The 26021-nt window shown below is 38.9% G+C and overlaps 1 protein-coding gene across 6 annotated transcripts; it reads right to left on the bottom strand.

Moving 5' to 3' along the window:
• Window positions 1-713: 713 nt before the first annotated feature.
• si:dkey-13n15.2 (protein transport protein Sec24C) lies at window positions 714-25806 on the bottom strand. 6 transcript variants are annotated; one of them, XM_056747385.1, is made up of 21 exons: window positions 25786-25806; window positions 10717-10876; window positions 10541-10614; window positions 10274-10342; window positions 10015-10126; window positions 9127-9254; window positions 8898-9033; window positions 8556-8659; window positions 8248-8360; window positions 6452-6643; window positions 6280-6373; window positions 6071-6175; window positions 5558-5725; window positions 5016-5112; window positions 4645-4793; window positions 4305-4443; window positions 3494-3615; window positions 2404-2583; window positions 1926-2123; window positions 1674-1763; window positions 714-1472 (listed from the first exon to the last, which is right to left on the bottom strand). In XM_056747385.1, exons 1-21 carry the CDS (start codon window positions 25789-25791, stop codon window positions 1332-1334), a joined length of 2577 nt encoding a protein of 858 aa, XP_056603363.1. In that variant the 5' UTR covers window positions 25792-25806; the 3' UTR covers window positions 714-1331. The 6 variants fall into 6 exon arrangements, with proteins under 6 accessions (XP_056603363.1, XP_056603361.1, XP_056603364.1 ...); XM_056747383.1 differs by lacking the exon at window positions 25786-25806 and adding an exon at window positions 15746-16016 and having other exon boundaries at window positions 10717-10948; XM_056747386.1 differs by lacking the exon at window positions 25786-25806 and adding an exon at window positions 15746-16016.
• Window positions 25807-26021: the final 215 nt, after the last annotated feature.

The raw sequence follows: 26021 nt of genomic DNA, 5'->3' as shown, positions 1-26021 counted from the left end.
AGGGGGCTATTTGTATTTCGATAAGCTATTACGTAATTGTGATACTTTCGCCTGAAGCAATAAAAATATACAAATAAAACACCAACGGAATATAAATTATATAGGCAAAGCATATCTGACACGGAGATTAAATCACGTCATTCACAAAACATTCACGCGAACGAATGCAATGAGCTTCCAAAGTTGTGCCGGATGCTTCTATTAGGTTAAATTAGGTATTCGTTGTAACACAAAACATTTGTAGATGGTAATTTGTACTTAAATACAATAATACCAATAGTAACAAACTGCCACAAAAGAACATGATTATTACTTTTACTATAATTAAACCATGGTTAATTTTCAAATGTAATGCATGAACAGCAATAAAAAATGATCTTTGGCAATCTTTCTATTTGGATTTCGAGTTTTTAATGCTCAAATCAATTAAAACGAAACATTCTCATCTAATGCTTATAATGTGTTGACCTTTCATTATAGCATACTGCTCATTGGGATCTTGTTTTTTTTAGATAACAAATATAGACGCCCATATGATATTTTATACTCAGCCCAATGTCAACATCATTAACCCCAATAACGCAAATAAGTCTTGGTATGATTGATTAGAAATGATCCTTATACAGTAAGGGTTTGGCTCTCTACAGTATATGGAGGAGGTGCACAAATGCACATGCGCATATACAGTGGAAAACACAGGGATGAGTCAGAACTGCTGATTAATTGTGATTTTATTTGTGGCATTTCCAGAATTTGTAGGTAAATATCCTTATGATACAAAAGAAATGTTAAATAAATAACAGAGTTGGAAAATGTATGGTTTAAAACGATCAGCACTTTTTAAATAAGACATTAAATATTGAGACTAAAATTAAATTAAACTATTATTGCTTAAAACATTAACACACTTAACTCACGACTACCCGTAATGGCCAATTTGTTGAATGAATTAAATGACAAAATTCATGAACAGAACCATAAATATTAATCCATATTCAAAACCAGTCTTTGATGGAAGAATTTGGATCCCCTCAATAGTAAAGGACTGATTACTTCTATGTTTATTTCCTTTCCTTTTATCTGTAATGAGTACAGACCTTTGTAACTATTACATTTTGAAAACAAAAGTCTTCAAGAAGTAAATGTTCTATGAGAAGTTCATATGCAGAGTTCATATGAGACTGACATCTTGCTGTTTCTCATTGATTTACATGTAATGCCTACAAGGCAGAGGACAGGTAGACAACAAGGGAAATAATCCAATATGAAGAGATTCACACAAAATGACACAATGTCAAATCTGGCAGCCAGGTGTGTATGTTAAGAGATCATTACGTAATAAGACGCAATGAATTAACATGAAGGTGAAAAAGAAAGTCAGAATATGAGGCTCCACCGTTAGGACTCTTGTCCTCCACCAGGAGGTGCTGGAGAGACTCTTCACAGCTGTCACCCTCCTTCACCATTTTGAGCTGTACATAGAGAAAAAATAAAACATTACAAAATGTACAATATGTTAAACAACACAATGTTTAAACAGGCAATTTTTCAAAAGCTTCGCATGTTTTAAACAAATAAGGTTCAAGGCAAGCCAAAACTCTGTAAATTCTATTTACACATCCTGTCAGCTCTTCAATTAAACATTCTGGAAGTGAGTCGTGTGAGACTTTCACCTGCAGAGTAACAGCTGCCTGAGATTGCAGTGAGCAAATGAGATCTCTGGTGCTGATGGAGAGGAAGTTCTCGAGAACAGGCAGCTTAATCTACATAAGGACAGGACAAAAGTGAGATCATAGACATATAATCCAAGTGCACCCTGTGGATGAGCATCAAAAGAATGTGAAGATCGTGTGATGGGAAATGGGGTTTGAACTTTAACATTCGGTTTGAAAAATGCATCCGAGCTTCGCGTGTCACTGTCTCACCTTGCCAGATGTGAGGCTGGAGAAGGAGTTGGCGTTGAAAAGGTGCAAGAGAGTTTGAGGGGGCACACGGCTGCCCACCCAAAGAAGCAGTGCCAGTGGGCAGTAGATCAGATACAGACCCCCTTGATCTAGGCTGGACGCGGTGCAGCGCACCGTTTCTTCTACGGATGGCATAGTGGTATTACTACCGGAGACAGGCTAGGGTGAAGACATCAAGTTGCATTAAGTTTGCTTTAAAAAATAAAAAAGGACTTATAACCGATCACATTCAAACTTTTACAATGCAAAGCTTTATCACTAGACTATTTAAACTAAGCTCCAAAAACAAGAATGCCCATTCTTATATTCCAGTTTCTATTCTCTGTCTCCTGTTGTACTTTTTTAAACATGCCAACAAGACAAGATATTACAGACATCAAATGTCTCATTCTAATGATTAATAAGGATGAACAGAATGTTCTAGATGTCTGTCTCTCACCAAAGTCAGAATATGTGGGTAGAACTGTGAAGCCGTGCTCATTGTGTCCATGGAGACAATGAGGCAACGCAGTTGTAGACGCTGCTGTACAGAGCTACGCAGCCCCGGCAGCAGCACCTCACTCTTGCGCAGACTGTTAATGTAGACAGGCAGAGCTTTAAGAAACTGAGGCAACACCAGCTGGGAGAGGAAAGAGAGAGAGAATTACAATAAAGCAATATTCACACAGAACTAAATGACTTGGATCCACATTTAACACTCACTCCATTATCCAAATGAAATAGGATTCGCACAGAACGGCAGTGTCAGTAATGTTAACTGCGCTTGAATGGCCGTTAAGCATTTCTGATGTAGCTAATGGAAACATTATCTGAAACTCATTCAAGTAGAATTAACCGAATTGGAGTTCTAGGACATTTGACTGTCAGTCATTTCCGAAAGACTTTGAATTTTCAAGCAAGCATTAGAAAAGTTCACAATTTGAAGGCAATTAAAATTAAGTGGGCTGAAAATAGCTTGCTTTTATAAATGAGTATAACTGATCATAAGGCCCTGACAAGATCAGATGATTTTCCCCCAAACATTTTATGTACTAATATGTGAAAATCCTCAAGATTCGTTGGAACTGGTTTAAATTAGACCTTCATTAAAAGGAAAACAGAAAAACTTAAATGGGCAGCTCACCCAAATATAACAATTCAGTCTTTATTTACTCTGTATAAATGTCTTTGTTCTGATGGACACAGAGAGAGATTCTTGTTACCAAACAGTTCTTGGCCACCACCGACTACGACAGTAGGAAAAATGACAATGGTAGTCAAAAGTGTCCCGGGACTGTTTACTTTTATGCATATTTCAAAATATCTTCTTTTGGGTTTAAAAGAACAAAGAAATTCAAAAAGACATTTTCCTACTATGGTTGTCAATGGTGGCTGCGAACTGTTTGGTTGCACGCATTCCTCCAAACATCTTTCACAGTGTTCATCACAACAAAGAAATGCAGACAGATTTGAGGGTGAGTAAATGAAGACAGAATTTTCATTTTTGGGTGAACTGTTCCTTTAAGAAAAATATATTTTATTTAACTGACCTGTCCTGGGGACACAGATGTTGTGCAGTTGTGTCTCCTAAAGCAAGCTAACATCTCAGTAACTTCTGTTTGTAGCTCCTCACGCAAGGACTGCAGTGGAGTCTCCAGCGCTAAAGAATACACTGACATGCAAAAGATGATAAGATAAACTAGATAAATAACATGACAAAACACATTGCTGATTTAAGGTCAATGAGAACTGCAATTAGGAACACGTTGTTTGCTTTAATGTGACAGGATCGTCAATAGGAAACAAACATCTGGGACATTTTTGGGGAAATTGATTGGATCGTAGATGTTACATACCAGAATGGAACAAGACTTTCATGTAATCTAATTTAAGTTTGCTAAATCAGTGCATAAATAGGAATTTGGCTATTGACTGAAAAGATCCAGAATTGTGTTTTTAAAGACAAACATGTCTTGCAATACCATAAATGAATGAGTAATTCACAATAAGTAATGTGCTCTAGAAATAAATATAAGGTCAGTTATGATTTTAAGTTGACTTGAGAGGGATAGTCCACTCAAAAATGAAAATTCCATCATCAATGGCGGTACTTTAACTTCTATAGTATGGACAGGAACATTGCAAGTCAATGGGTACCGCCATTGTTCGGTTTACAACATTCTTCAAAATATCTTCTTTTGTGTTCTGTGCAGGAAAGTAAGTCACACAGCTTTGAAATGGCAAGAGGGAGAGTAAATGATGATAGAATATTTTGTTTTGGGTGAACTGTCCCTTTAAGAACATTGTAGATCTAAACTGTGGCAGAATGGTCACGTTACAAAGCGAACATTCTTTGCATACTTTTCTTGCAGTAGAATGTGAGGAGACTCTCAGCCTGGCTGCTTCTAAAGGTGTCGAGCAGCTGATGCGAACAAGGCAGAGTAACCGTGTGTATCCGCTTCCTGTTCTCGCCGGAGGACGTACTGTATGACAGAACAAACTAAAACAACAAAGAGATTCATCTATCAGAACAAAAACACACAAAGTTGATTTTTCATCAAATATTTGATCTATTACTATATGTTATATGTTTCTATAATAATTATGACCCATAATTATTATTGATATTTGAGAATCATATATCACAATGAATTGATTATATACTGTATCCATGCATCCGACCAAATGACATCCATCCAACCTGTATGGCGACACCCCTCGCTTCATCTAGAGATTTGTTGTGAGTGAACTCAAATGCCATAGTTGTGCGCCAATCTAGCGCTGCCATGGCAACACGGCTGGAGTCAGGACCGAGGATGAAGGCGCCATAGCAACCAGATATGCGCATCTCTGCAGAGACACAGTGATAGAGCTGTTTATGTACACAACAGCAATTTATAATTAACAATAACATCTGCCATTCATACAATCACAGTTATTCAAGTTGAATCACTGTAACTATGTTTTCAAACTACACAAACGACCGGATTCAAGGCATATTACAGTGTTTTATGTACGACCCATGTAAATAAACACTGTGTTTGATCGTCTTGAAGATGTTCTTTTGATTACCTTTACTGACGAAGGCCTTGAGCTGAGCTTTGAAGGCCAACTGCATGTTCACACATCTGCTCAGATCGGCTTGGAAGCGTTCCTGCTCCATCTCAGACTGGGAAAGATGTATGAAATGATCATAAAATTTTACATGTATAATTCTATACGCAAAATCCTAAGGTTACTTAGTTTCTCATCATTTAGAAGACACCGTTCATGAAAAGCAGTAATTGTTTTCCTCTTTGGGTGACATGGTCAAGTTGGACTAAGGTGACAGAGCAGGAAGGTGACCTTTTTAACTTCTGCAATTAATAGAAAGGCCCAACTCGGCTCTATCAACCTCCTCTGTATTAGCAGCGGAGCGCTTTAACACGGCCATCACTACCCATTACAACATTCCAGGCTAATTCTCGAGGCAGCCATAGGCTTGTTTTTAAAGTTTAAATCTGTGTAGCAGTTGTAGTCTAATTGAGCTCCAAGGTTTTAAGATGAGCTTATTCTGATATAATAGGTCATGAGGGTGCAGTTGATGTCAAGAAAATACACACTACATTTATTACCTGCAGACTATTATAGCAGATTAGGCCACCCCCTGTCAGAAAGGGGATGTGCCCCGGCCAAGCTCCACCCACTTCTTGGTGAGAGAACACAAAGGTGTGGACACAGCATCCATGATTGACACAATCTTTAGCCAATGAGGTGGTAGAGTCTGGTCCTTGAAAGATGGACTGGTATAGAAACAAAAGGAAGCAGAGGAATTAAACAGATACTCCATTGCAAACTCATTTTCATAATTAATATATTTGTCCTGTTTTTTTATAAAAGCAAAATATAATGTAACCTGATATATAAAAAGTTGCTTTTTACTTCATTTTTTGTTTGTTTTAAGTGTAAAATGTTGTGAGGTGTATCGTTAAAATATTTATAAATTATGTTATAAAAAATTTGCTTCTCAAGGAAATGTGTGTCTCTTGTTTTAAGGAGGTATACAACAAAAATTATTATGAAAAAGATTATTGGTAGTGTTTAGGAAAGGAGAAGCATCCAGTTTAGTTGCATATTACTTATCTCACCTTTAATTTACTAGAACTGAAAAATACAGAGGAGCTTTTCTCATCTGTGCATTCAGTCAAAGGCGAGGAATGAAAGATCAGCAACTTTCCTGGAGACTCTGAGGCCTATTGAAATAAATGTATATGTGTAGTTAGAGATTTATAAACAACATGTACTGCAAAACAATTTCATTTCTATTGCTTGTGTGAAGGGTTTAGGACCCTCTTGCCTGAAGAATCTTCACTGCAGCAGAAACAGGGAGATCTTGTGAGCCGCATCTTTCATCTGATTTAGGCTTAAAAAATGCAATTTCCTGTAGAACTCTGCCAAAGAAGAAGAATTGTTGTTGAACTTTTGACTTCTGTATTAATATGTTTTGAATAAGATAAAAAAATCAAAACCTTTCAACTATGTGTCTGCAGTCTTTCAGTGGCACCAGAAGACCTTCCGTCACAGGAAGTTCCATCTCCTCACAGTCAGTGATGATCATCATGTGGGGTCGGGACAGAGCTGGACTCAGGTTATACAGGTGGATCCGACTGTCATAGGTCATCAAACCAATTCGAAGATTTGATTGGTCGGCTCCTTCACTCCTAAATCAATGTTCAAGTCAATATTAGAAAAGCAATTTGCAGCTCATGTCTCTTTGGTAATATGACATTTACTTATTTTCATCCATCATGACTGGTTTAAAAAACGTAGGCATACACTATGTATTAGATATATTTAGAATATGTCAATTAGGAATGTCAAACGATTATTTGCTTTTGATTACATCCAGAATTAAAGGTTGTGTTTGCATAATATACTGTATGTCTGTGTACTGTGCATATTCATTTTGTATTTAAAACATATACATACTGCTAAATGAATAAATGTACATATTAGTGGTGGGCCGTTAACGGCGTTAGTGAGACTATTATCGCGCGTTAAAAAAAATGTCGCCGTTAATCTATTCTCAAAGTTGGGTTGGGAGCTGGGTCTATACTACGCAAGCTATGATGACTTTCACCTTCATATTTTAGCCCGGATGTATACCAGCTTAACTGCACTGTACGGGGCGAGAACGAGATTTTTCAACTCGCGTGATTCGCGTCATTCGCGGAAGCAGAAGCCGCCTCATCATCTCATAACCATGGCTTCATTCGCACGATTCGCGCAGCAAGTAGGTCTATTGGCTCTTTGCATTAACATATAAATCACTCGCGCTTGACACGCCATTCGTGTTTGGTCTGAACACAACATAACGTTACTGTGAAATTACCGCATCAAACGTGACGTGCTAACATGGATGCAGCTATGAAGCCGCCGGGTTTGCTTCAGGGAATATTAATTTTTAAGACGCTTCCCAATAGAAACATCGACAAGACTAAGGTTGTTTGCACCTTGTGCAATGCGGAATTGGTTTAAAAAAAACACTTCCTCTCAACAGGTAGTGGTCTAGCTTTAGTTGAAACCAGTAACTTTGTATTGAGATCTAATGTATTATGGCTCCTGTATGACATATCGCTTGTTGCTCCCTCACTCTTTGTAAGTCGCTTTGGATAAAAGCGTCTGCTAAATGACTAAATGTAAATGTACTGTAGGAGCTCTTCCAGTCTCAAGTACCACCTAAACGGAAATCATCCCTTAGCTAATGCGGAAGTAAACACAAGTTCATCTTATTAAACATAATTTAATTTTCATCACCAATTATCATAGTAGAACAGCTATCTCAAGCAGTTTGTGATGCATTTTGGAAACAGGAGATGAGCCCCTGGTCTAATGTGCCACCTGGCTTGAGAAACCCGTTCTCAAAGACTTACTTTTAGTCATTATTTGGGTAGCACACATATTCTGAATGCCTTCGGCAGAATTCAAATGAGCCATTTTAATCTAGATTAATCTAGATTAATTTTGGAATTAATCTAGATTAATCTAGATTAAAAAAATTAATCTATGCCCACCACTAGTACATATACAACATTTATATTGCACAGTACACAAAAATATTATTAATGGCCTTTAATCCCTTTACACACTCTATTTAGATATATACGTGCATGTGTATGATATATTTTTGTATGAGTTGCAAATTGCACTGTCCATTGAGCGGACCTAACCTGACTCACATTTCACCGCTGATTATATTCTGTATAATTGTGTATGTGACAAATAAAAACTTGAATCCTTAAAATGAATCCTTGATGTCCCTTACCCTTGCAAAATCTGTAATTGGGAACAAATCTGCTTGGATATGTGGTCTAGATGCCCCATCCTCATCGCGCTGTGAGAAACATCTATTGCCAGCACCAACACAGCAGCATTGGACTGGTTAAAAAACAGATAAATAACCGCAAATTAAGACAAACACTAATATTTTCCAAAATAGACAAGAGCAACGAAATGACAATTTTAACTTGCACTAGAGTGTAAAAGTAGTTATGAAACAATGTCATAAATGCAGTAACATATTGTAATTGAGCATAAATGAAAATGAAACCAATGTCATATCAATTATCTTACCATTTGCTTCTCCAGAATTTCATACGAGCCGAGACTGAGCTCAGGTTTGCTTTCCAAGTCTACACGGCGGCCCTGATTGGTGGGCTGATAGGACTGCCACGGCACTAGGAGATAGATAAGTTAGTTTAAGCAAAAATACTTAAGGCCATTCAAGGATTAAGGTTGAGTCAGAGTGACTTTGCCAATACAGAAAGAAAAGAACAATTCAGATTACTTAAGTAGCAAAACTGAACTGATTTTATATAAATTTTATGTTTAAAATAACAGTCTGGATAATCAGTAAATCGATCAAACAAAACAATTACTTTATATCTACATGTACATGAAGAAAGTTTAAGTGACCTTCAGAGAGTTTGTCACAGAAGGGACAGTAGAATCTTTGCCCACAGTCCTGCCAGCTCATAGCGGGGCTCATGAAGGCCCCACAGTGCCCACAGCCCTTAACACAATCCCCTGCTTCACACACTGGCACTGAGCACTGCAGACAACATCCACATGACATGTTTAAAACATTTTGAAACATTTGAATGATTCAACCAGCCCACAGTCAAACCATTTCCTCTCTTTATACCTCTCCTATCTCAGGCACGGCCAGCGGGTGCACAGTGGCACCCAGAGGCAGGTGGCTCTTCTGCGCTGACTGAACAGCTACAGGGAAGCTGTAGGTCGTGCAGCGGATGAAATGAGGTGTGGCATTACCTGCAACACAAAGTAAACAACAATAAGTGGGTATATAGCATGATATCAAATCAAACGTGTGTCATATCAAAGGTATTGCAAACATATAGTATAAAATGTCTATTTTGCAGTCAAATATATATATATATCTTTTTTTATTGTTTCTATTAAATGTTTTGACATACAGCAAGAGTTATATATTGTATTAATATACAGTTGACTTTATTATACTGCATATTAAAACTATGATGAACTAACCAGATCAAAAGGTACTGTATAATGTTAATTTAAATTAAATAAACCAAAAAGCTCACATCACATTCATCTTGTTCGACCACTATAACTTTACATTATAGCTCATATTTAATTCTATGAAAATAGTAAAAAAGTATACAATGTTTATATTCATAAAATAAATGATTATAAATAAAATATTTATAAAATAACATGCAACATGGATGTGTAAAGAAAGTTTAAAGCATATTTTGTGTTGGTACCATTTTTCTATACAGTAGAATACCACCTTTAAAGTGTTGCAGTACTTATGAGACAACCCCTTTGTTTATCATGATGGCGCCTGTTTTTGGCAGACAGGAGCAGCTGTCAATATTGTCAATATTTCATTACCTTTGTGTGTCTGTTTCGATCATTGTCTGCCAGTCAGTTAAAGTCAATATAATTTCTCAGTACAACAAAACCAGGTGCAGCACTTTAATATTTCATGTGAAGTTGGGAATGAAGTCAAAAATGATGTAGCTAAATTTGGCAGCAGTGACGGCACCTTTGTCCTCCAGGGTGCATCGTGTTGAGGAGAGAGGGGGAACGGAGGATTTGGACTTCGAAACAAACACTTTCCCTTCCCACTGGACCCTGTCCTCTTTGATCACCTGCACCTGTATGTTTAAAAAGGAAACTGACATTGAAACAAAGCAACACAGTCTTACAGAAAAGAGGAAAGATGCTTGGACTATCAGACTTGTTAGAAACATATAAATTAACATATTGTGTTCATATGAAATGCAGAGGAACGGTTTCTTTACCACACTGGGTAGAAGCTGAGGATCCAGACCGTATCGAGACTCTGACTTGGAATTTGATGTTGGACTCGTCTAACAAAGAGACAAAAAGCTTAGTTTAAGTAGTTTCCAGTGTAAATCCAAATTAATAACGTACATAAAAATAATGGTATGATTACATAAAATGTGTATAGAAACACAAAAGACAAACTAATATATCTGTGATATCTGTGAGCTCTTATACAGTCATTGACAGTAAGTGGGAGGTTATGATTACTGCAATGATCTTACTGGTAATGAGCAGCTTCCCAGTGGCATCCCTTGAGTCTTCATGTTTGAAATCTCAGGAACAGAATTACACACATCTGTATACAAAATAAAGGATTAAAATGTTCCGAATGTCCTCCAAAAGATGGTTAAGTGACATTATTCTGTACATACATCACAACACAATAATCTATTCTTACCCTGGTAGCTTTGCTGTGAGGTGTCCCAGTGCAGCGACTGAGGCCGAGCACCTGAGCAGGCCAAGCTCACTTCTGTGCTGCTCTGATGTTTTGGGTTCATATATGGGTAGTGATATGGAGGATGACAGGTTGGGGTCATGTGGTTCTGTCTGGCCCATGACTGTGGTTGTGAATGTGTAAAGCTTGTATTTACTGCAGGAACATCCATTTTATCATCTTGTTCAATCTACCTCTAAAATCACAGACAACATGCTGAGGAATACATCAAATTATTTCCATTACAAATGGCATTATGAACAATCAGCTGACTGTTTCCCATTAAAACTATAAGAGTTCTTTATGTATAGTGTTGTGGGCCCTATTCCAGTAATGGTGTCGATTCATATCTGCCACACAGTATCCCCACAAATAAAACCAAACACAGACCCTAAAAGAGCACAATAGTGTTCATTTAAACCAATACAAGTGGTAATACATCCAGGTTTTATAATACATTTTATTAAAGAGCCATTCATGAACTAAATTATCATCCACTGATCAGCTGATCACCCGCACCGGTAACGTTATACATCATATAGCCTACAAATGCTACACGAGCCTCTTTATTTACTGATTTCAATTAATTGATATATTATTTTTAAATAAGATAATGGCAATTTACCGTACGATATGTCACGTCGGGAGATGTCAGCTGCATTTATCGTCCTGTTAAATAATAAAGAGATTGCTAGTGTTATTGATACGGAAAGCGCTTAGCCTCTCCTGTCTCTTGTGGTCTCCGTTAGTTCGTCTACATTTTCTTCAGTTTCTTCAGTGCTTAGACGAAATCACGAGAAACATAAAAACGTAAAAATATAAATATTTTAAATGCACTTCTCCCTTTTGTTTTGAGAATACGCCGTATTCGTTTACGTAATGAATATATCTCACGTACTATGTGTAAATACACCAGATGCGCAATTACGAATAATGACCTCAAGGTGGCAGCACAGTATATTAAAACACGTTCGTCCGTCACACGTCAAAAGAATTTGCCCTCAATGTACAACATTACGGAAAAGCACGTAGAAAAGCATAATATAACTTATTTTTTGTTATTTAATGTATTGTATATATTTTAGAATAATTATATGTATAGGATTACTTTTGAATGAATCATCTACTCATTTTAAATGCCAAGGGAACAATAATGTCTTTGTATTAAACAGTTTATTTGTTTTGCATACTGCATGTTATTTATACAATTATTTACCAAAATAACAGCTTTTTTACATACAAAATTTAACAACATAAAAAACACAATCTTCTGGTCATAATAAATAGCTTGTTTGTTTATTTAGCCTGCTGCTTATAGTGCATTTAAAGTGATAGTTCACCCCAAAATGAAAATGCTGTCATCATTTACTAACCCTTGTAATTTCAAACCTTTATGGCTTTCCTTCTTCCGCAGAAGACAAAAGAAGATATTTTGAAGAAAGTTGGTAACTGGTTCTACTGTACAGACACAAAACCAGTGCAAGTGAATGGTGTCCAGTTAACAACTTTTGTGTTTTGTGTTTTGTGTTCTGCGGAAAAAAGAAATTCATATAGGCTTAAAATGACAAGAGGGGGAGTAAATAATGACAGAATTTTTAGGGTGAACTATCACCCAAAAATAAAAATTCTGTCATCATTGACATTGTTCTGGTGAATACATAGACAGATATTGAGAAGAATGCTTGTAACCAAACAGTTATTGGCCAACACTGATTAATATAGTACTGTAGGAAAAATTACAATGGAAGTCAAATGTTCAGTTTGCTTTAGTGAATTCTTCAAAATATTTTTTTCTGTGTTCATCTGTATTCTATTTGGGGGAACATAGACTAGAGTCAATGTAATACCACATAGAAGCACTGATTTTATCCACTAAAGATGAAGTCGCAGCAAACATTTGAAAAGCTTACATCTTGACGACAATCTAGAAACCTAATAACATCATACCATTGCTTTACTTTTTCTATAAACGTGGACGTGCTTTTGTGTCGAAGTAACTCATACATGATGAAACACTACATACTGGACAGTATGATAATGTGCACGTGAAGGCCAACAGAACGTGAGCGGATGACACTGAGTGTTTTATAATATATAGGACAGACGACCTTGAATACATTTTACTTATGGCATCTTAAGGTGAAAAGATGTAGACTTCAAAAAGGATAAAAAAAATCTATTAATAATAACAGAAAAGATAACCTGAGAAAAACAAGACTGTAGGTAGAAGTGGGAGGACGTAGTTAATATTTAATCTAGTCTTCTGCATGCCCTCCAGTCCAGTGATGTAATATTCATGAGGTCAAAAGGGCTGAAGGCTACGCTCTGACTTCAACTACTTAACACGTTCAGATATATATGGATGCACACACACATATAAAAATCACACCGTCATACATAAATGTACGACATTAATAAGAGACCAGTCGTGTACCTCAAAACTTTGAGTGTTATTTCCTCTGTGAAATTATATGACCAATCTGAACTCAATGCTGAACTCAGTCACATTTACTGGCAGAACATGCACTACAACCCCAGAGAAAACTGACCGAAATGGTCCTTATAGTTTTATTACAGCACTTTACCCACCCACCCACTATTAAAGGAAGGTTTTTTGTGAGTAAGGCTATTTGCTCCATGCTGTTCCTTTTACACACACTCTTCTGAAGCATGAATTTAAATTTCCTCTGGTGAACAAATGCCACATGATTTACTGTCATTACAAAAACACATGGTGCACAATATTACCTTGACCATTACTGCTTTAAATCTTTTAACAACAGTAAATTGATGTTGTACACTATGTTTTCCTTTAATGGAACAAGAACAATTGAGGTGCATTCTAATAACCTTTTCCCCGTATCTTCCGGTTTTTATGATAGGTCTATCATTATGGTGATTTGGAGAGGCCTATACTCTGAAGTTACTTAGAGCTGCTCTTAGTTCACATATTAAACTCATTGTTATCGTTCAGAATAGCTCTGTTTTAAAAACTGCTGCCTATTTACAATACAGGCAGCAACAATGCAGCATCTTAATGGAAATGGAATCTCAGATTGTAAATCACAGATTTGAAATGCTATACACAGGTTACAACCACACTGTTCCTTCATCGTACACTTGTGAGAAGCGTGTGAAAGACTCAACTTCACTTACAGGTTATCCTATGTTTTACCATTAGCTGTTACATTATAATAATAATACGAGGGAAACCATAATAGACCACTTTGCAAAACGTAAAGAACAATGGTCCAGAAAAACGTCCTGTTTCAGTTATCAACATCTTTTTTCTTTCTTCTTACATCACAAAGCACGAAGCAGGTCTGTTGCCCTCCTTTTTCTGTCTGGATGTTTTCTTAATTTTTTTCTGTTGTTGATATTGATTTTTGTAAGTGCTTTTCGTTGTATTTTGAACCAATAAAAATGTTGATCGCATAATGTTGATCACAATAAATAGATCTAAAAGTATACTTTTTATATACTTCTAAGAAATACACTTAAAAGTAAAGGTGCTTGACTGACAGAAAAATCTAAGTATATTTGGCCTTTCCTTGAGAAATACTAAAATGTTCATTTTTAAATCCCAAGAAGCAGGTTTGGGGTGGAATAGTTTAGAGTAAAACATGCATGGAACTGAAACTCATCCTCTTTGTACACATTGATAATAAACATTTACTTACAGTACACTTAAAGTTATATATACTAGAAAAATGTATTCATAAAATAATATACTCAAAGTGCAATAATACATAAATATATGAATATTATAAATATTCTCACCTCTACTATTTATTCTCTACGCAAATATGTGTCAGAGTAAGTGGGAAGATTGGACAATTTTAAAGTATGCAGATGACACTGTCATTGTCAATAAACTTAATGGCACTGAGACCAGTCATGGCCAGATTATAAAGTGGTGTTAGAAGTCTTTTCTCCAATTAAACTAATCTAAGACAAGATATAATTATTGACTTCAGGAAACAAGCTCACCAACGTGAAGTTTGATCTATAAAAGGTGAGAAAATAGAATCTGTACGAGCCTACAAATACAGAATCTTGGAACTATCATTGTTTCAAAATTGAACTTTGAAGAACTGTGTAAAAAGGGGCACCAGAGTCTGTTTTGTTTAAGGAAATTGGCCCATTTCCGCATTGTCAGAACAATTAAGACTTTATTTTATCGTGCTAATATTGTGTCGCCTTAAAAATGTTCTCTTGTATCCTGGTTTGGAAGCAGCTCTGTTAAATTGTCAAATATTCGACTAAATTGAACGGGGAATCACAGTTTAGTCCTGTATATCAGATACATAGCTAAGGTTACAGCAGGTGGCTTACTCAATATTAAATGATGACTCTCACCATTCGAAATAGGAAATTCAACTTTTGCCATCTAGACGTAGATTTGTAGTTCTGTACAATACAACAAAGCGGTATAAAAACAGTTTGTGTCAGTTGAATAAGGACAGGTTTTAGGAAATGATTGGTCTTATTTCTATTAACCAAACTTATTTTGCATTTTTACGATGTTTATTTATTGTTTTTAGACCAAGCAGGTGTTTTAGTAATTCTGGGAACATTTTTATTATGTCATACAATGTTTATGATGTCTGTATATATAAACTCACAACACTGCATATCAAATCAACCTTCGGGTACAAATTAAGTTGACTTGATCTATGCTATAACTCTTAAACCGGTAAACCAGCTTTCAGCATACCTATAAGTTCAACTGTAGTATAGTTGCAGTACAAATGAAAAATTTAGTTGATACCTACTAAACGGTTAATAGTTGCACATAAATGTTTATAAACTAAAATTTGGGCCAATTTAGTTTTAAGTAGTGAAATAATACACTTTAATGTAGGCCAACACAAGGCACAAATGTGTCTCTGGTCCAATCTTGCACCCCTCACTCCACCCTGCACTTTCCTGTCACATATATCTCACATACATTTTTAAGTATACAATATTAATGTACTAGTAGTGTACTCACTGTTCTTAAATGACATATTTTCAGCAGAGGCTGTACTTCCTTCGCCAGCTGAGGAAGTTCAACCTCCCACAGGAGCTGCTCTTACAGTTCTACTCAGCTGTCATTGAATCCGTCCTCTGCACTTCCGTGACAGTTCGGCTCAGCTGCAAAAACTGACCTCTTAAGACTACAACAGATAGTCCGGACTGCTGAGCGAATCACTGGCACAACCATCCCCAATCTACAAGAACTCTACTCATCAAGAGTGACTAAAAGAACTCGCAAAATCACTCTGGACCCCTCACACCCCGCACACTTTCTCTTTGAACTACTGCCATCTGGTCGGCGCTACAGAACACCGAGCACCAAAACAGTCAGACAGGAAGTGTTTCTTAACTCAGGCCGTTTCATGAACAGTTAAATGTTGTACTGTGTATTAAAACATGTGCAAAATACAACCATATACTATACATATTAAACATATGTTATGGATATAATATTCAGCTATCCACATTTCCCTGCATAACTTGTATATAACACAATACAATTTGTATATAGCCAATACGGGACCTATTGTCCTTTTGTCTAATAGTGTCCTTTTTGTCAAATGTGTACTGTCTCTCAAATATTTTTTCTGTACGTTTTGTTACCTGTGCCTTGTCACCTTTTTAACCTGTGTGTACACAGGAAGACACTTGGCAATAAAGCTCTTTCAGATTCAGATTTTTGGGCTTTATTTGACAGGACAGTAGAAATTTTGATAACATTTTACAATAAGATGCTATTTGTTAACAGTAGTATGCATTACATAACATTAGCTAATTAATCCTTGTTAATATTGATTCATGTCAATACAGTTATTCATGTTTAGTTCATGGTGCATTAACTAATGTTAACAGACACAAGGTTTGATTTGAAAAATGTTTTAGTAAATGATGAAATTGACATGAACTAGGATTTATAAATGCTGTAGAATATTGTTCAATGTTAGTTGATGTTACCTAATGCATTTACTTATTGTTAACAAATAGCACCTTTTTGTAAAGTGCTACCAAAATTTCTATTGTCCTGTCAAAGTCTTACAAGCCCAAAAATGTAACTTATTTTATATTTAAAAATACATGTGAGATTTTACGGTATTTAAAAATATGAATTGGAAGTATACTTGTTTTTTGTCCTGTAAGGGTAGATTTTTGAGAATATCTACTTTTGATTCTGTGGATAAAAAGTTTTAGAATGACATTGGGGTGAATAAATATGGGAGAAGTTACATTTATAGTTGAATACATTAATTACACTAGCGAAGTGATTATACTTTTATAAAATGATTAAAGTGCTCTAGAAACCAGCCTTCAAGTGCACACCAGGTGACTAACAGCCCTGTGATGGACTGAGAGATCAGCCACACAAGTATGGGTATTCGAGCATACACATAGATACACTTACATCTGCGCGCGCTTGTGAGCCCAGATATCCATACACTTCTCCCATGTACCAACACACCCATAAATTACATTTGGTTATGACACGTTGTTTGGATAGTTCATAGTTTAAAGTATTATTTACAATAACCACACAGGACAGCAGTAATCTAAAGTTTCCATTTATTTACGCAGCCACACACAAATCAGTTAATCTATGGTTTTGCGTACCTTTAACTAAACCATATTTCTTTGTACGAGTTGCCGGGATGGCGGGGTGTCTGCAAGAGAAATTCCGGTCCGGCAAAGATTGGAGCCCGTGCGGGAACGGAGTTTTATCCCATTGTGGTTCCGCTTGGATGGACCATCTGTAGCGGAGACGTGGGGATATCTTGAAATGGACTGTCTAATTATCTCCTCCATTCAGTTTAAATTCATGCGTTTATTCAGTCATTTGAGATTATTTGTCATTACTATAGATGTGCTTGTTGTATAATGTTTGTCTTAAAGTGTGATGTTATTTGTTATATTTGGAATTTATTATTTCCCCCTTTCCTTGTTGTGATGAGCTCATCCATTCCCTTTTTAAGAGTGGTGGAAAGATTGTTCAAGAGTTTTGATTAGCAGGCACAGATGTGATAAGGTGATCTGTGGATATGCTTGATTAAAGTCGCCATTGTCTGCTGAAATTCGTTCTCCGAGTTTTCTTTAAGATACATCAGGCCTGTTACCTAGAGAAACTGAGTAAGATCCCAAAAAAGGAACAAGTGGGACTCGTGAGTTGTTTACCTTGACCGGTCGGTCCCTCACAGATGGTGGCAGCGGTGGGATCTTTAAATCTGGTTATTCAAGGTACAAGCCGGTTTTGTTAGTTTGGAGGTGTTATTTTGCCCCTCGTGGCTGTTTTATTTCTTCTGGTGTTTGCAATGAGTCGAGCTGTAAAGAAGCGAGGCCTCTCTGTACCACAGGAGGAAGAAAGGGGTGAAGAGGAGTTGAACATGGAGGATGAAGTTGAGGAAGGAGCAGCGGCTGGAAAAAGAGATGTTGCAGGGGAGGATCTGGCGAGTTTGTTCCGAGCTCACATGGCTAGGATGGACGTCCGGGAAGCTGAAAGACAAAGAGAGCAAGTGGAACAAGAACGACGTTTCAGGGCTCTCCAGCACCAGTTTGGTCTATTGCAGATGGAGGTCCAAGCACGTACAACTCCCATCCCTACGACTCTCGACCCTGATTTGCACGGTGGAGGAACTCCGGAAGATTCTGGATGGTTGAAAGCCAATTCCCCAGGCAGAGATGGAATGCCATTGATTCAAGGGGGTACGGTGCAGGCGGGGGACCGTGTGAGTCTACCCGTTACACAAATGCCTAAAATGGAGAAACTTGGAGAAAACGATGACGTGGAGCACTTTCTAGTCACATTCGAGCGGATTGCAGTGGCCTGCAGATGGAACAAAACAGATTGGATCTGGCATTTGATACCATTGTTGGCTGGCAAGGCTCGAGCGGCTTGCGTGAATATGGACGTGGATGAGTCTACGGATTACGAGAAGGTGAAAGCTGCAATTTTAAAGAAGTTTGACATAAATGTTGAGACCTATCGTCAGAGGTTTCGCTCTGTGACTGTGCATCCTGAAGAGAGTCCAAAGGAGCTATATAGCCGACTGAAGGAGCTGTTTGCAAAATGGACACAACCGAAAGGGAAGACTGTAGAAGAGATGAGTGAAATCATGGTACTCGAGCAGTACCTTCGAATGCTGTCTCCTGAGCTTCAGATATGGATCCGAGAGCGAGACCCTGAATCAGCGGCAGAAGCAGCTACCTGGGCTGACGTCTTCGTAGCAGCAAGGGGAAAGAACATATGCTGGAGGTATAGGCAAGGAGTTGCGCAACGATCTGGTGACTTAGGGCAGAGTCGGCCGAAAGTAGAAGAACAAGGAAAGAACCATCCCGGGAGATGGCCAGGTGGGCCAGGTATGACTTTTAGACGGCTGATGAAATGTCACTTGTGTGGGCAAGAAGGTCATATTAAGCCAAACTGTCCCAAGAATCCTGTCCAGTCTTCGCATATATGTCTTGTCCCAAGAGTGCTTACAGTTCCTGCAGGGACACAACGTCAGAGAACGACGATGGTGGAGATCGGGCAGAGAATGCTGACTGCTCTTATTGATACCGGCAGTGATCAAACTCTAATGGATAAGAGGTTTATATCATCCTCTTCGATCGATTCAGCCAGTCAGTTGCTTGTTCGATGTGTGCATGGAGATGAAAGGATGCTTCAAACCGCCCGGATATACTTGAAGGTAAAGGGTCAGACGTATGTATTGAAGGTGGGAGTTGGTGAAAACCTACCATATCCTGTGATTTTGGGAAGAGATATACCTGCATTGTTTGAACTGTTGTCTCCAGCACAAAAATGTAATGTGGCAGTTACACGTTCAAAAGCAAACCAAGGTGAGGATCATGAGCCTATGTTGAGCAGTCTACCATTCTTCGGTGAAGAGATTGAGACTGGGGCGTCAAAACGGAGGAAGTCAAGAAACGAGAAGAAAGGAGACAAGGTCAAATTTAATGCTACTAAGATACAAGATGTCTCATACGAACTTCCTGTGGATTTCAGGGTGCCAACAGACATTGTAAAAATGCAACAGGAGGATGCAAGTCTGGCACGGTGTTTGAGTGGAGCTAAAGATGCTGGAGGAGAAAGTATGGAGGACATCATAGGGACATTTGTGCGGGTGAAGGGAATACTTTATCGTCAGATCGGTGCACGGAGACAGCTGGTGGTCCCTCAGTGTGTTCGGGAAGTTGTTTTACGACTGAGCCACTCTGTTCCTTGGGCTGGCCACCTTGGGAAGAACAAGACCACTGCTCGGATTAAGAGATACTTCTACTGGCCTGGTCTGGAAAGGGAAGTAGCCCGATACTGCAAAAGTTGTCCAGAGTGTCAAAAGGTATCACTGCAGCGACCTATGAGAGCACCGTTACAGCCACTGCCCATTATTGGAACGCCATTTGAGAGAATAGGAATGGATGTCGTAGGACCTCTTGAGAAGAGCAGTTCCAATAATCGATTCATGTTAGTGATAACAGATTATGCCACAAGGTACCCAGAGGTGTTTCCTCTAAGGACTGTGAAGGCCAAGACTGTAGCAACGTGTCTGGTTCAGTTGTTTTCGAGGGTCGGGTTTTGTGAAGAGATTTTGACCGACCAAGGTACCAACTTTATGTCAACTCTACTGAGACAAGTGTACCGATTGCTGGGAATTAAAAGCCTGCGTTCTACACCTTACCACCCTCAGACTGATGGACTTACTGAACGCTTTAATCAAACTCTTAAGCAGATGCTCCGAAAGTTCGTGGATGAAACTGGCAAAGACTGGGATCGTTGGCTGCCATATCTCCTATTTGCATACAGGGAAGTTCCTCAGGCCTCCACTGGGTTCTCACCCTTTGAGCTGTTGTATGGTCGTGAAGTCAGGGGACCACTGACTTTGCTCAAAGAGGTATGGGAAGGAAATTCTGAGGATAAGGAACCTCATAATGTTGTTTCGTATGTATTGCAGATGAGAGAGCGCCTACAGAAAATGGCTAACCTAGCACAGACGAATTTGGGCAAGGCAAAAGGGCAACAGCGGACCTGGTATGATCTGAAGTCCCGAGCGAGGAATTTGCAGATTGGGCAAAAGGTGTTGGTGATGTTGCCCACTGGAGAAAGTAAGTTGCTAGCTAAATGGCAAGGACCTTATGAGGTCAGAAGAAAGCTTAGCTCCACGACATATGAGATTGCTATGTCTGCTCAAGATAAAGCCGGACGGATTCTTCATGTTAACCTGTTGAAGGAGTGGACACCGAGGATGGAAAGAGAGGCACAGATTTTGATGGTTTGCTCTGTGACTGAAGAAGAAGATGAACAGTACTTACCGGAGTCAAATACGGGAGAGCTTGAGCTGAGCCATCTTACCGAGCAGCAGCAATGTCAAGTGAGATCTCTTTGCACTAACAAGGTATTCTCTGCATGTCCGGGATTCACAAGATTGGTTCAACATGATGTGGTGTTGAAGCCCGAGGCCATGGTGAGGCGGCGAAGTTACAGAATACCAGAGAGATGTCAAGAGAGCCTGAAGAAGGAGGTGGCCTTCATGTTAAGCTTGGGTGTCATTGAACCCTCGTACAGCGAGTGGTGTCATCCAGTAGTCCTTGTACCTAAGAAGGATGGGGATATCCGCTTCTGCATTGATTTCAGGTATTTGAATTCTGTCTCTCAATTTGATTCGTACCCTACTCCGCGCGTGAGCGATTTGATTGATCTGTTGGGTCACACAAGGTACATTACAACTATGGACTTATCTAAAGGGTATTGGCAGATACCGTTAACCATGTCTTCCAGACCCCTGACTGCGTTCCGAACACCAAGAGGCTTGTATCAATTCAAAGTTTTACCCTTTGGCCTTCATGGGGCCGGTGCAACCTTTCAGAGGTTAATGGACCGAGTGTTGCATGGTCTGACTTTTGCGGCTGCCTATATTGATGATATTGTTGTGTACAGTGATACATGGGAGGAGCACGTAAGACATATTCGAGAGGTGTTAAGACGACTCAAGGAGGCAGGTTTGACTGTCAACCCAAAGAAGTGTACTGTGGCAAAGAAGGAGACCGAGTATCTTGGTTACGTTATTGGTCAAGGGGTTGTGCGACCACAGCGGAGCAAGATTCAGGCGATCAAGAAGGGCCCTGTGCCACAGACCCGCAAGGACCTGAGGTCATTTTTAGGCATGACTGGATTTTATAATAGGTTCATACCTAATTATTCCGACAGGGCTGCCCAGCTGACAGATATGGTGGGAGCACAAAGCCCTAACCAGTTGCAGTGGACAGAGGAAAGGTTGAAGGCATTCCGGGATCTACAAGGAGCTCTGACTACTGAGGCGGTACTGTACAATCCAGACTTTACTCAACCGTTTATTGTGCAAACAGACGCCTCAGGGAGAGGTATTGGAGCTGTCCTCTTACAGGGGAGTTTAGGAGTCCGACGACCCGTGGCCTTTATCAGCCGTAAGATGTTCCCGAGGGAGATGCGATACTCCACTGTTGAAAAGGAGTGCCTAGCTATTAAGTGGGCCTTGGATTCTCTAAAGTACTACTTGTTAGGAAGAGAGTTTTCCTTGGAAACGGATCATAAAGCGTTAAAATGGCTAGAGCAGATGAAAGATACAAACGGAAGGATCACAAGATGGTATCTGGCGATGCAGCCCTTCCGCTTCACTGTCCAGTATGTGCCGGGGAAAGCCAATGTAACTGCGGATTATTTGTCCCGCTGCCCGGGTGAATCTTTGGAAGGTGGGGGAGATGTGATGGACTGAGAGATCAGCCACACAAGTATGGGTATTCGAGCATACACATAGATACACTTACATCTGCGCGCGCTTGTGAGCCCAGATATCCATACACTTCTCCCATGTACCAACACACCCATAAATTACATTTGGTTATGACACGTTGTTTGGATAGTTCATAGTTTAAAGTATTATTTACAATAACCACACAGGACAGCAGTAATCTAAAGTTTCCATTTATTTACGCAGCCACACACAAATCAGTTAATCTATGGTTTTGCGTACCTTTAACTAAACCATATTTCTTTGTACGAGTTGCCGGGATGGCGGGGTGTCTGCAAGAGAAATTCCGGTCCGGCAAAGATTGGAGCCCGTGCGGGAACGGAGTTTTATCCCATTGTGGTTCCGCTTGGATGGACCATCTGTAGCGGAGACGTGGGGATATCTTGAAATGGACTGTCTAATTATCTCCTCCATTCAGTTTAAATTCATGCGTTTATTCAGTCATTTGAGATTATTTGTCATTACTATAGATGTGCTTGTTGTATAATGTTTGTCTTAAAGTGTGATGTTATTTGTTATATTTGGAATTTATTATTTCCCCCTTTCCTTGTTGTGATGAGCTCATCCATTCCCTTTTTAAGAGTGGTGGAAAGATTGTTCAAGAGTTTTGATTAGCAGGCACAGATGTGATAAGGTGATCTGTGGATATGCTTGATTAAAGTCGCCATTGTCTGCTGAAATTCGTTCTCCGAGTTTTCTTTAAGATACATCAGGCCTGTTACCTAGAGAAACTGAGTAAGATCCCAAAAAAGGAACAAGTGGGACTCGTGAGTTGTTTACCTTGACCGGTCGGTCCCTCACAAGCCCCCTTTACAATTACCCCGTGTGAAGTTATGATGTCATTAAAATAAAGGTCATAACCGTAGGTAGAGAAGGGAGCTCGTCACTCTATCCTGACTAAAGTTGGGCCGTTTATTTGGCGATGAGGGAGGGCAACAGAGAGCTGTGTGTTGTGAGAGCTGTCTGGTGAGACACGCACAGTAAGACAGATGCACAGAGCAAACAACAGCTTTTACCACGAGGGACCGGGTCACCAGGCAGGAGCGGGGACCTGACAATTAGCTGAACCAGAAAACAGACGCAAACACACACAGAATGATACAAGAAAGGGATGTTTTTCTGTAAGAAAAATGTAAACGAGAAAATAAAACACACTTGTGCACATGCACACAAACATACACACACACACACACACACACACGCAAACACGATTTCAAAAGGCTCACTCTTCACATATGTACATGTGATGACAAACGCAGACTCCCCGCTGACTGTGATGCTTGACAACGGCACAAAGCTCGATCCCAACAGACCTCCATCTGCATGTATCCTGCTGCTCTCTGAACTCACTCATTATTTGTGGGGCAGCCCATCGGTTAAAGCTCAGCAGAGCTTCTACATTATAAATAGTTTTAGATACATGTCTTTTTCGTCAGCTAGGTATTGTTATTCAGCAAAAGTTATTGATATGTCAGGTGAGGTCGCTTTTTTAGTATTTTAGTGCACATGTGGGTGTCTGCTTGCTCACTAGTGAAACACAGTGACACAAAATGATTTTATCATTTACTCATGTTGTTCAAAAGTTTGTATGACTTTCTTTCGTCTGCAGAACACAAAAGAATACCCAATAGACTTCCATATGGACACAAAACCACTGAGACATTTCTCGAGGTATCTTCTTCTGTTTTCCACAGAAGAACGGTTCATAAAGAGGTTCGCAATGACATAAGGGTGAATAAATGATGACAGAATTTATATTTTTGGGGGAAAGTAGGCCTACATCCACCAATCAGAAAATATCAGGCAGAAATATCTTCACAAATAACCAACAGTTTCACAGCATCCCAGCACCTAAATATAAACTTTGGCTTACAGTAGCCTTGACTGCCCCGAATCACAGTGCCATGTGAAAGTTTTGCATTAAATGAATGTATTGCCAGCTTTCACCTGTGGGGAGATTGGGGTCAGAACAAATCTGGGCCAAGGACAAATCTATTGTTCTAAAAGTGGGCACATACACATGCTTTTTTCCTCCTTTAGAGGACACTGTGTAAATCCACAGAGCAGCTGACAGACTGCCATTCTATTTGTTATTTCTGAATATAGGGCCAGCTAGATTAAGTATTCTGAGAAATAGTCTATATGTTTCTGGGTGGTTACCTACTAACCCAAATTAAAAGAGCCTTCAAAGGGATAGTTCACCCAAAATGTTTAATTCTGTCATCATTTAATCAGCGTCGGGTTGTTACAAATCTTTATAAATGTCGTTGTTCTGATGAACACAGAGAAAGATATTTGGGGGGAATGCTCATAACCAAACAGTTCTTTGACCACATAGTAGGAAAAAAATTGTTCTGTTTAACACAAAAGAAGATATTTTGAAGAATGCAGGACAGCAAACAATTCTGGGGCACTTTTGACTACCATTGTCATTTTTCCTACTATGGTTTCTGAACTGTTTGGTTACAAGCGTTCATCCAAATATACACAAAACGGTAAGAGACAGAAAGTAAATAAGCTTTAGAATTGGAGCTTTCAAAAACCATTTAATGCTTTTATGCACTATAGCTTTAGTTTTGCAATTACATTCAATTCACCAACAAAACAAAGGTTTCTGGCAGGTGAACAGCTTTAAAGCATTAGTCGGCACACACTGTAAATGTCATGAAATAGGGAATTCTTAGGTCAGTCGCAGTTTACGTCTCCTACTGAATCTAGGTCTCTCTCTTTCCATTTCTGTAAGGTCTCATGTTGAAAAATGATTGCATGGCTTTGCTCTCCAGCCCCTGAGCTAATCTTCAAGGGAAGTGTCGCATATGTGACACAAGCTTACGTTTTTTTTTTTATCAAAACCAGACCATCTCTCCTCAGCTTTGTCAGTCTGTGTATGTCTGTATTTTTTATATACACACACACACACTCACTCATGCTGTGGATTGATGTGGTTGCCAGGGATTTCTGTAAATCTTTGAGGGCTGGCAAGACAGAATTTATGATTTGGTGACTAGCATTTTCCCTACATAAAAATTCACATGAAGAATGCAAGAAGATTTAATGAGATTCTATTGCTCAATTGGTAGAACAACACCAAGGTCACAGCTTTTGATTCCCAGGAAACATACATTTATAGGACCTTGAATACACTGTAAATTGCTTTACGTAAAAGCATCAAGTATACAAATATAAAAATATTTATGCTAAACACACATACACATACACACGAAAATGTATGTTCACTACCTACCTGCATTTTCTAACAGGATTGTAACAGCATGCAGGATCTAATCCCTCCTTCTCACCACCCGCATGCACGAACATACACTTTTCCCCAGAAGACCTGGTCCAGTGTGGGGGGCAGATCATCACAGAGGCCACAAAATGACGTCCACGAGAGGTCTGGAGGCTTCAGAGCGAAACTCAAAAGTAACCACAGAAACAGAGGAGGGCTGAGGCATTTTTTTCAAGAGAAACATTGACGGT

The sequence above is a fragment of the Triplophysa dalaica genome, chromosome 4 (assembly GCF_015846415.1).
Source record: "Triplophysa dalaica isolate WHDGS20190420 chromosome 4, ASM1584641v1, whole genome shotgun sequence".
NCBI lineage: Eukaryota > Metazoa > Chordata > Actinopteri > Cypriniformes > Nemacheilidae > Triplophysa > Triplophysa dalaica.
This window is presented reverse-complemented; position numbering and strand designations above follow the sequence as displayed.

Excerpts from the sequence above, each read along its gene's own strand:
- si:dkey-13n15.2 (XM_056747383.1), bottom strand. The coding sequence starts at position 10,924 with ATGGATGTTCCTGCAGTAAATACAAGCTTTACACATTCACAACCACAG. Across the intron at positions 10,127-10,273 it reads CTCAGCTTCTACCCAGTGTG|GTGCAGGTGATCAAAGAGGA; the intron begins GTAAAGAAACCG and ends TTAAACATACAG. Across the intron at positions 5,726-6,070 it reads TCAGTTCTAGTAAATTAAAG|TCCATCTTTCAAGGACCAGA; the intron begins GTGAGATAAGTA and ends TTTCTATACCAG.